Source organism: Hyperolius riggenbachi, chromosome 8, assembly GCF_040937935.1.
Source record: "Hyperolius riggenbachi isolate aHypRig1 chromosome 8, aHypRig1.pri, whole genome shotgun sequence".
Classification (NCBI taxonomy): Eukaryota; Metazoa; Chordata; class Amphibia; order Anura; family Hyperoliidae; genus Hyperolius; species Hyperolius riggenbachi.
Window position 1 is genome coordinate 250,914,348 of NC_090653.1, and position 12,496 is coordinate 250,926,843.

Here is a 12,496-nt window from a genome sequence, read left to right on the forward strand (position 1 = left end):
CTTGTTTAATGGACAGTCCTCTGAAGATCTGATCCATTGGGATGAAAGATTGAGAGAGAAATATCTTTCGTCTGGCTCTTTTGAGGTCTTTTGTGAACTTTTTTTTACAAAGATTATCAGCAGATTTGATCTTTGGTCTTTCACTTTTTAAAGATCTAACTTGTGTGCACCCAGCTTTACTATTCAAAATCTGTTGGCTCTCATACCACATGGAGGTGGTAAAATTCGTCTTTGATCTTTCATTTTCCAAAGACTTTTATCTCATGTGTGTAGTTAGCTTAACTGAGTCATGGACATCATCATAGTTTTCTTTTTTTGTTTTCCAGATGAAATTCGAAATGGGAGAAAATGGCTTATAATTGGCTTCTACATGATAGGACTGTTGCTGCTCTCATATTTCTGGTGAGTCAGCGAAACATTGCCTGCCCTTCAGGCAGACAACAGTGCAGAGAGTTGTACACCCAGTTCAGCACAGCTGACAATGAACAGAGCAGTGCAGGCAGCCTCACACAATGCAAGCAATTGCTGCTGCCACTGGTGGAGTACAGAGCAGTGCAGGCAGCCTCACACAATGCAAGCGATCGCTGCTGCCCCTGGTGGAGTACAGAGCAGTGCAGGCAGCCTCACACAATGCAAGTGATCGCTGCTGCCCCTGGTGGAGTACAGAGCACTGCAGGAAGCCTCACACAATGCAAGCGATCGCTGCTGCCGCTGGTGGAGTACAGAGCAGTGCAGGCAGCCTCACACAATGCAAGCGATCGCTGCTGCCCCTGGTGGAGTACAGAGCAGTGCAGGAAGCCTCACACAATGCAAGCGATTGCTGCTGCCCCTGGTGGAGTACAGAGCAGTGCAGGCAGCCTCACACAATGCAAGCAATTGCTGCTGCCCCTGGTGGAGTACAGAGCAGTGCAGGCAGCCTCACACAATGCAAGCGATCCCCGCTGCCACTGGTGAAGTACAGAGAAGTGCAGAGAGTTGTACATTTAGTTCAGCACCGCTGGCAGTGAACAGAGCAGTGCAGAGAGTTGTACATTCAGTTTAGCACCGCTGGCAGTGAACAGAGCAGTGCAGGCAGCCTCACACAATACAAGTCACCGCTGCTGCCACTGGTGGAGTACAGAGCACTGCAGGCAGCCTCACACAATGCAAGCGATTGCTGCTGTCCCTGGTGAAGTACAGAGCAGAGCAGGCAGCCTCACACAATGCAAGCAATCCCTGCTGCCTCTGGTGGAGTACAGAGCAGTGCAGGTAGCCTCACACAATGCAAGCGATCCCTGCTGTCCCTGGTGAAGTACAGAGCAGTGCAGAGAGTTGTACATTCAGTTCAGCACCGCTAGCAGTGAACAGAGCAGTGCAGGCAGCCTCACACAATACAAGTCACCGCTGCTGCCACTGGTGGAGTAAAGAGCAGTGCAGGCAGCCTCACACAGTGCAAGCGATCCCCGCTGCCACTGGTGGAGTACAGAGCAGTGCAGAGAGTTGTACATTCAGTTCAGCACCGCTGGCAGTGAACAGAGCAGTGCAGAGAGTTGTACATTCAGTTCAGCACCGCTGGCAGTGAACAGAGCAGTGCAGGCAGCCTCACACAATGCAAGCGATAGCTGCTGTCCCTGGTGGAGTACAGAGCAGTGCAGGCAGCCTCACACAATACAAGCGATCCCTGCTGCCACTGGTGGAGTACAGAGCAGTGCAGGTAGCCTCACACAATGCAAGCGATCCCTGCTGCCACTGGTGGAGTACAGAGCAGTGCAGGCAGCCTCACACAATACAAGCGATCCCTGCTGTCCCTGAAGTACAGAGAAGTGCAGGCAGCCTCACAGAATACAAGTCAAAGTCACCGCTGCTGCCCCTGGTGGAGTGCAGAGCAGTGCAGGCAGCCTCACACAATGCAAGCGATCCCTGCTGCCACTGGTGGAGTACAGACCAGAGCAGGCAGCCTCACACAATACAAGACACCGCTGCTGCCCCTGGTGGAGTACAGAGCAGTGCAGAGTGTTGGTCACTCAGTTCAGCGCCGCAGGTAATGAACAGAGCAGTGCAGGCAGCCTCACACAATACAAGCAATCCCTGCTGTCCCTGGTGGAGTACAGAGCAGTGCAGGCAGCCTCACACAATACAAGCCACGGCTACTGCCACTGGTGGAGTACAGAGCAGTGCAGGCAGCCTCACACAACACAAGCGATCGCTGCTGTCACTGGTGGAGTACAGAGCAGTGCAGGCAGCCTCACACAATGCAAGTGATCGCTGCTGCCACTGGTGGAGTACAGAGCAGTGCAGGCAGCCTCACACAGTGCAAGCGATCCCCGCTGCCACTGGTGGAGTACAGAGCAGTGCAGAGAGTTGTACATTCAGTTCAGCACCGCTGGCAGTGAACAGAGCAGTGCAGAGAGTTGTACATTCAGTTCAGCACCGCTGGCAGTGAACAGAGCAGAGCAGGCAGCCTCACACAATACAAGCGATAGCTGCTGTCCCTGGTGAAGTACAGAGCAGTGCAGGTAGCCTCACACAACACAAGCGATTCCTGCTGCCACTGGTGGAGTACAGAGCAGTGCAGGTAGCCTTACACAATGCAAGCGATCCCTGCTGCCCCTGGTGGAGTACAGAGCAGTGCAGGCAGCCTCACACAATACAAGCGATCCCTGCTGTCCCTGAAGTACAGAGCAGTGCAGGCATCCTCACAGAATACAAGTCACCGCTGCTGCCCCTGGTGGAGTACAGAGCAGTGCAGGCAGCCTCACACAATGTAAGCGATCCCTGCTGCCACTGGTGGAGTACATACCAGAGTAGGCAGCCTCACACAATACAAGACACCGCTGCTGCCCCTGGTGGAGTACAGAGCAGTGCAGATAGTTGGTCACTCAGTTCAGCACCGCTGGTAATGAACAGAGCAGTGCAGGCAGCCTCACACAATACAAGCAATCCCTGCTGTCCCTGGTGGAGTACAGAGCAGTGCAGGCAGCCTCACACAATACAAGACCCCGCTGCTGCCACTGGTGGAGTACAGAGCAGTGCAGGCAGCCTCACACAATACAAGCCACCGCTACTGCCACTGGTGGAGTACAGAGCAGTGCAGGCAGCCTCACACAACACAAGCGATCGCTGCTGCCACTGGTGGAGTACAGAGTAGTGTTGGGCCCTTTCTCTGACCTCACGTCCTCTACGTGATGACGCATACGAGGGTACGCGTGACGCGTACCCTCGTATGCAGAGGACGTGAGGTCAGAGAAAGGGCGGAAGTACCACAAGGGTACTACCGCTGAACCGCCCGCTGCCCGGCCTCAGCGCGTCACTCTGCTACTCGGACTCCTCCTCCTCCTCACTCCACAGCCAGTGCCAGCCACCAGGTACTATTTAACTTGCCTTAAACTTTTTTTATGGGGAAGTGGGCAGAGGGGGAGCGCTAGCGGAGGGGGTGGGGGGAATTTCCGACCCCCCCCCCGCGATCGGGGCATGCTCCCCCCATAGGGGGGCCGTATTGCGGCATGTTCGGGCGAAAAGGGCCCTGTTCGGCGGGCATTGAATAGTTCGGCCGAACTCGAACATCACCCGAACAGGGTGATGTTCTGCAGAACCCGAACAGTGGCGAACACTGTTCGCCCAACACTAGTACAGAGCAGTGCAGGCAGCCTCACACAATGCAAGCGATCGCTGCTGCCACTGGTGAAGTACAGAGCAGTGCAGGCAGCCTCACACAATGCAAGTGATCCCTCCTGTCCCTGGGGGAGTACAGAGCAGTGCAGGCAGCCTCACACAATGCAAGCGATCGCTGCTGCCACTGGTGAAGTACAGAGCAGTGCAGGCAGCCTCACACAATGCAAGTGATCCCTGCTGTCCCTGGTGGAGTACAGAGCAGTGCAGGCAGCCTCACACAATACAAGCGATCGCTGCTGCCACTGGTGAAGTACAGAGCAGTGCAGGCAGCCTCACACAATGCAAGCGATCCCGCTGCCACTGGTGAAGTACAGAGCAGTGCAGAGTGTTGTACATTCAGTTCAGCACCGCTGGCAATGAACAGAGCAGTGCAGGCAGCCTCACAAAATACAAGTCATTGCTGCTGCCCCTGGTGGAGTACAGAGCAGTGCAGGCAGCCTCACACAATGGGCTTGATTTACTAAGAGGTGCTAACCTACTTAGCACGTCTAAAGTCTTAAGGCGCGCTAACCAGGGTGCTAAGTAGGTTAGCACCGGATTTCTCAATCAGATCGCGCGCAAAGTTTTGCGCGCAAAGTTTTACGCGCGCAAAGTTCTATGCGCGCGCTAAGTCCCATAGGCTTTAATTGGCACTTCGCGCGGAGCGCCCTGCGCTCTGTGCAGTGCGTGCGCAAAACTTTGCGCGCGCGGTACTTTCCACGATCACTACTTCTCACATTTTAACTGAGTTTAGACGTGCTAAGGGCCAGTGCTAAAGTTAGCACCGTTTTGTAAATCAAGCCCAATGCAAGCAATCCCTGCTGCCACTGGTGGAGTACAGAGCAGTGCAGGCAGCCTCACACAATACAAGCGATCCCTGCTGCCACTGGTGGAGTACAGAGCAGTGCAGGCAGCCTCACACAATACAAGCGATCCCTGCTGCCACTGGTGGAGTACAGAGAAGAGCAGGCAGCCTCACACAATACAAGCGATCCCTGCTGCCACTGGTGGAGTACAGAGAAGAGCAGGCAGCCTCACACAATACAAGCGATCCCTGCTGCCACTGGTGGAGTACAGAGCAGTGCAGGCAGCCTCACACAATACAAGCGATCCCTGCTGCCTCTGGTGGAGTACAGAGCAGTGCAGGCAGCCTCACACAATGCAAGCGATCCCTGCTGCCACTGGTGGAGTACAGACCAGAGCAGGCAGCCTCACACAGTACAAGACCCCGCTGCTGCCCCTGGTGGAGTACAGAGCAGTGCAGAGAGTTGGTCACACAGTTCAGCACCGCTGGTAATGAACAGAGCAGTGCAGGCAGCCTCACACAATACAAGCAATCCCTGCTGCCCCTGGTGGAGTACAGAGCAGTGCAGAGAGTTGGTCACTCATTTCAGCACCGCTGGTAATGAACAGAGCAGTGCAGGCAGCCTCACACAATACAAGCAATCCCTGCTGCCCCTGGTGGAGTACAGAGCAGTGCAGGCAGCCTCACACAATACAAGACACCGCTGCTGCCACTGGTGGAGTACAGAGCAGTGCAGGCAGCCTCACACAACACAAGCGATCGCTGCTGCCATTCTCCTCTACTGGACAATGTGCCTGGATGCTCTTTCTACATGCCGACACATCGCTCTGGCCTGAATGACGCTATTTTAGTACCACAACTGATAAACAGATACCGGATGAACTCTAATACAGAACCAATGGCGTAGCAACAGGGGATGCAGAGGTTGCAACCAGACTAGGGCCCCTGGACCAGAGGGGCCCACTACAGGCCCTTCTTCATGCACCTCATTAGCATTTCATTGGTGCTATGCTGTAAATGAACGCCTCTATGTGCATTGCCTTAACAAACTGTTTCCTTAGCCTAAATACACCTCTCTGACACTGCAGCTGTCCTTGGTAGGTTTTGGGGCTCCACATATTAATGGAGTGCTTGGGGCCCCATGTAAAACATTCCCTGGGGCCCCAAGCTCCTTAGTTATAATATACAAGGGGTGAGTAATGCATAGGTCTTTCATGTAAGTAGATATATTCATTTAAAGCTATGTATACATTAAAGATACTACAGTAAAAACGGTGCTGGCAAATTTAGGTGCCAGATAATGGCAATAGTAGTGTATTGGTAATGTAACCGATATTTTACTATCGTCTGATGTAACCTATAGCTTGCACTAACCCCTACCCCGCCTATGCCTAGCACTACCCCCACCCCATCTACCCCTAAGGGCCTGTTTCCATTGTGCCGGCATGCATCTTGGCAGACTAATCAGGGTCCAACCCTCCCCCTTGATGCATAACCCTAACTGTCCCTCCCCGCATAGACACCCTAACCCTAACCAACTCCCCTCCCCCCCCCCACACACACACACAAACACCCTGCCTGATGCCTAACCCTAACCCCCCCTACCCCCCCACACACACACACACAAACACCCTTCCTGATGCCCAAACCTAACTGTCCCTCCCCGCACAGACACCCTAACCCTAAACCCCCTCCCTCCATTAATTGCAGCCCCCCCACTTCCCCAGCAAAAAATGAAATGTGTAATTTTTCAGGCACCACCATAAGTGGGCATTGAAATCGCAGCGTTGAGTGATAATTTGGGTGCCCAAATTTCACCTCAATACCGCTATTTCAATTAGTACATATGGCGGCACCCAAACTTACGCAGATAGCGGGTGCCCAAATTTCCTGCTTACCCAGTGCAGACCTATTGGTCTGCTTCCATTTGCATGTAAAAACTGTTCTGCTTCCTGCGTTGTGGCAAATGGATTGCGAAATCTCGACATGCTGCTTTTTTTCTGGCCAGCAGATGTGTTTCTCAAAAAAGACCTATGGTGGAAATGCATCGGCCCTGGATGCAAACATGATGAGAAAACAGAAAACACTCAACTGGTCCACTCCATTATGAGCTGAACGGACCGTTGCAAGTGGGATTCAAGCCGATATCTCACTTACCTCCACCAATATCCGGAGTTCAGCTACATAGTAGCCAAACTCTGTGTGCCATTTTCCGACTCCTTCTGCCAATAAGGGGGTTAGGCTACTTGACAGCCCCCCCCCCCCCCATGATGACACGTAAACCCCTCTGCTGGTATTTTGAGTTCAGCTACATGGCTACATGTCACATGGGGTTTGATTCACTAAAGCGTCATAACTGCTATCACAGCAGTTATCATGCGCTCTGCCCCTCGCAAAAATGTACACGTGAAAAGCATTAATTCACATGATAAACAAAGGTTATCACGTAATCACATGCGCTTTTAAAGTAAACATTCGTTTATCGGGCTCGATTCACTAAACTGTGATAGGACAAATATCACACATTATGAAAGATATCACAAGTTATCAAAGTTATCACGTTACCAAAGTTATCACATGTTACCAAAGTTATCACACGTTGGGCTTGATTCAATAAACTGTGATAACTCATATCCCGGGTGCGTAATCGTGAATTTTGTAGTAGTTACAGAGGTGCCAGCAGAATAAAATTTAGTAGTCTATTAAAACCAAATAAAAAATTGGGGGACCGGGGTGGATCCGTCTCCCCAATATATATGACACAACCACCATATATGGTATCCAGAAAAATATATATTTATAATCAGTACTCCACATAAAATTATGCAATGCGCTTCGCAGGTCCCAAGCCCACTTCCTCAGGCAAATACAAGAGCAGGAGTAACTCCAAGGTTGTGCAGATAGGTGCAGCGCCTATCTGCACAACCTCGGATTTACTCCTGCTCTTGTATTTGCCTGAGGAAGTGGTTTTAATAGTACTACTTTAATAATACTAATTTTTATTCTGCTGGCTCCTCTGTAACTACTACAAATACCATTATCCACCTGGTGGATGGGTGTGTACACCCTTATTTCTCTTCTACAGAGAGCGACTTCTTAGCCTAAGTGGGGACAGGCTTAATATCCCCATATGCGATTGGAGTGGTTGCCTGAGGTCGGCAACCCAGACTTGTGAGTATATCCATATCTGCTGTACAGATTGAAGATTACTTTATATTAACAATAATACACTATTGGGGGCTCTCGATTGTTCTCTCTTTTTGTCTTTCTGCGTAATCATGAATGTTTGCCCATGATTGCGCAAGAACATTCGCAATTGCGCATGAAAATTCACAAAAACGCGCATGAAAACGCTAGTGCGGCCGTGATATGAGTTATCACGGTTTAGTGAATCAAGCCCATTATCAAAGTTAACATGCCTTATCAGAGTAGCATAGCGAGCGCTACGAACGTATGCCTGCTAATTGCCAATGGCACGTGTCCTGCCCCGAGCCCCTGCGGGTTCGTAGCGCTCGCTAGGCTACTCTGATAAGGCGTGTTCACTTTGATAACGTGTGATAACTTTTGATAACGTGTGATATTTGTCTTATCACGGTTTAGTGAATCAAGCCCGATAAACGAACGTTTGCACACAATCACGTGCGCGTTTCACTTACAAAGCGCATGTGATTACGCGATAACCTTTGTTTATCATGTAAGCTAATGCTGTTTGCGTGTAAACTTTTGCGTGCGGCAGAGTGCGTGATAACTGCTGTGATAGCAGTTATCACGCTTTAGTGAATCAAGCCCCTGGTCTGTTATACGATATTATTAACCTTCCTGGCGTTATGATTATTTAGGGTCTAAAAGCCGTGCAATTTTTTTTACAAGCTTTTCGACCCTAAAAACCAGGAAACAAAACATACTACATAGAGATCTCCAGAAGCTCCTGCATATAATTCACTCAGGCTCGGGATTACTGCTCTGAGCTGCGGATTTTCATACTGAGCCTGACTTGGGATTATCGCTAAGGAGGTTAAATTATACACTGCACATTGCCAGGGCCAGGCTGGGTAGGGAAATCTACAGGGATTGAGGGGATGCCATTAGACACCAGGGAAATCTATATGGGAGGGATGGGAAATTTATAGGGGAGGAAGGGGATGCAATTAGACACCAAGGTAATGTATGAGGGGGGGGGAGGTAGGCATTCGGGAATGTATAAGGGAGGGGGACCACTAGACCACCAGGGAATGCTTTATAAGGGGGGGCAACCTATTCCCTCCCCCCAACACACACACATTTGTTTGGGGAGGGCACACTTTGGAGTGTCTGTCTCTGGTGCTGGTAAACACCTTGTCCCAGCCCTGGGCTTCACTACAGCCACAATTGGACATTGCGGTCCAAGGCGGCGTCCAAATTACCAGTTAAGTGTGAGCTCCAATATTCCCTGCTTTACGTCTGACAGCCGCTTCATCAGAGGAAATGCAGGTTAAATGCAAATGTCATCATATGTAGAAACTGCTGTTCCACTTAAAATGTTCAGTAATTCTGTTTCTTTTATGTGTATTTTTTTCAGGTACAGCAACAAATATTTTAGGCTGCCTTTCAGAGATGTGTTGCAATGCAGCCAAGAGTAAGTAAACCAGAAATAGGGTGCAATGCAAATTTTATGTTAATGTTATGCAAAAGAAATGGTATGCAACTGGGAGTTAACACACCACACAAATACAGTGGCTTGCAAAAGTATTCGGCCCCCTTGAAGTTTTCCAAATTTTGTCACATTACTGCCACAAATATGAATAAATTTTATTGAAATTCCACGTGAAAGACCAATACAAAGTGGTGTACATGTGAGAAGTGGAACGAAAATCATACATGATTCCAAACATTTTTAAAAAATCAATAACTGCAAAGTGGGGTGTGCATAATTATTCAGCCCCCTTTGGTCTGAGTGCAGTAAATTGCCCATATACATTGCCTGATGAGTGCTAATGACTAAATAGAGTGCACCTGTGTGTAATCTAATGTCAGTACAAATACAGCTGTTCTGTGACGGCCTCAGAGGTTGTCTAAGAGAATATTGGGAGAAACAACACCATGAAGTCCAAAGAACACACCAGACAGGTCAGGGATAAAGTTGTTGAGAAATTTAAAGCAGGCTTAGGCTACAAAAAGATTTCCAAAGCCTTGGACATCCCATAGAGCACTGTTCAAGCAATCATTTAGAAATGGAAGGAGTATGGCACAACTGGAAACCTACCAAGACAAGGCCGTCCGGAGCTGGGAAAAAAGGGCGCAGGCAGCTAGTGGACAAAAAGGGCGCCGCCATTCACTCCCATAATAAATAATGTTTAATGGGCGCCGAGCAGGAAAAAAGGGCGCCGGAGCTAAATAAAGTTTACAAACGGCGCCTGGAGATGTTTAATGATTTATAACTGAGCTTGTGGTGATTTACGTTTATAAAATGCACCAGTGCCGAATAACGTTTATAAAAATACTAAACATATTTATCTTATTTAACTAATTAAAACATTAAAGTTTTATACCTTACTGTTTTTAAAACATTATTCACAAAATAAAGCGATCAGTACGTAATGTAAATTGCAATATATTTTTTTTATTTAAAGTTTTATCCCTTACTGTTTTTAAAACATTATTCACAAAATAAAGCGATCAGTACGTAATGTAAATTGCAATATATTTTTTGGAGTCACAATTTGTAAAACATTATTATCCACATAATAAAGCGATGACTAAGGGGGGTGGTTAGGGTTAGGCATCACCAGGGGGTCTTAGGTTTAGGTACCACCAGGGGAGTCTTAGGTTTAGGCACCACCAGGGGGGTCTTAGGTTTAGGCACCACCAGGGGAGTCTTAGGTTTAGGCACCACCAGGGGGGTCTTAGGTTTAGGCACCACCAGGGGGGTCTTAGGTTCAGGCGCGGAGCTAGGGGGGGTCGGGGTAGGTCAAGTGCCCCCGGGCGCCGGGTCCCTAAGGGCGCCCAGCTGAGCTGATTTTTTTTTTTTTTCTGCGGAGGGGAGCAGCGCAGAGAAGAGAAGAGGGAGAGCTATGCGGACGGTGGAGAAGGGGGCCATCTCCCCCCCTTCTCTCACCTTATAGCTCTCCCTCCCTCCATCGCTGTCCCCTCCGTTATTGTCCGTGTGCTGGCGCAGCGGGCGGGACTCACCTCCGTCTCGCTCCAGCGCCGGCCGGAAGTTCGGATCCCGCAGCCGCTGCTCTGGTCTGGACTAGACCAGAGTAGCGGCAGATCCATCCGCGCTGCGACGAGACGGAGGTAAGTTCCGCCCGCCGCTGCCAGCACCCGGACATTAATGGAGGGGACAGCGAGGGAGAGAGAGCAGCTCTCCCTCTTCTCTGCGCTGCTCCCCTCCTCCTGGGGAGGCAGGGAGGGGGACACCTGGCTACCTACTCTGGGCATATATACCCCTGGCTACATCTACTGGGCATATATACCCCTGGCTACATCTACTGGGCATATATACCCCTGACTACATCTACTGGGCATATATACCCCTGGCTACATCTACTGGGCACATATACCCCTGGCTACATCTACTGGGCACATATACCCCTGGCTACATCTACTGGGCATATATACCCCTGGCTACATCTACTGGGCATATATACCCCTGGCTACATCTACTGGGCATATATACCCCCTGGCTACATCTACTGGGCATATATACCCCTGGCTACATCTACTGGGCATATATACCCCTGGCTACATCTACTGGGCATATATACCCCTGGCTACATCTACTGGGCATATATACCCCTGGCTACATCTACTGGGCATATATACCCCTGGCTACATCTACTGGGCATATATACCCCCTGGCTACATCTACTGGGCATATATACCCCCTGGCTACATCTACTGGGCATATATACCCCCTGGCTACATCTACTGGGCATATATACCCCTGGCTACATCTACTGGGCATATATACCCCTGGCTACATCTACTGGGCATATATACCCCCTGGCTACATATACTGGGCATATATACCCCCTGGCTACATCTACTGGGCATATATACCCCCTGGCTACATCTACTGGGCATATATACCCCCTGGCTACATCTACTGGGCATATATACCCCTGGCTACATCTACTGGGCATATATACCCCTGGCTACATCTACTGGGCATATATACCCCCTGGCTACATCTACTGGGCATATATACCCCCTGGCTACATATACTGGGCATATATACCCCCTGGCTACATATACTGGGCATATATACCCCCTGGCTACATATACTGGGCATATATACCCCCTGGCTACATATACTGGGCATATATACCCCCTGGCTACATGGACTGGGCATATATACCCCCTGGCTACATGGACTGGGCATATATACCCCCTGGCTACATATACTGGGCATATAAACCCCTGGCTACATATACTGGGCATATATACCCCCCGGCTACATGGACTGGGCATATATACCCCCTGGCTACATGGACTGGGCATATATACCCCCTGGCTACATATACTGGGCATATATACCCCTGGCTACCTACTCTGGGCATATATACCCCTGGCTACATATACTGGGCATATATACCCCTGGCTACATATACTGGGCATATATACCCCCTGGCTACATGGACTGGGCATATATACCCCCTGGCTACATATACTGGGCATATATACCCCTGGCTACATATACTGGGCATATATACCCCCTGGCTACATGGACTGGGCATATATACCCCCTGGCTACATATACTGGGCATATATACCCCTGGCTACATCTACTGGGCATATATACCCCCTGGCTACATCTACTGGGCATATATACCCCCTGGCTACATATACTGGGCATATATACCCCCTGGCTACATATACTGGGCATATATACCCCCTGGCTACATATACTGGGCATATATACCCCCTGGCTACATGGACTGGGCATATATACCCCCTGGCTACATGGACTGGGCATATATACCCCCTGGCTACATATACTGGGCATATAAACCCCTGGCTACATATACTGGGCATATATACCCCCTGGCTACATGGACTGGGCATATATACCCCCTGGCT

At 49.9% G+C, this 12,496-nt stretch overlaps 1 protein-coding gene across 1 annotated transcript in view; it reads left to right on the top strand.

Annotated features, from left to right (window-relative positions):
* LOC137527451 (histo-blood group ABO system transferase-like) overlaps positions 1-12,496 on the top strand; it is a 112,756-nt gene that overhangs the window by 75,878 nt on the left and 24,382 nt on the right. The window contains exon 2 of the mRNA XM_068247967.1: positions 8,994-9,050. Coding sequence (XP_068104068.1) covers positions 8,994-9,050 — 57 coding nt within the window. The remainder of the gene's footprint in view (positions 1-8,993; positions 9,051-12,496) is intronic.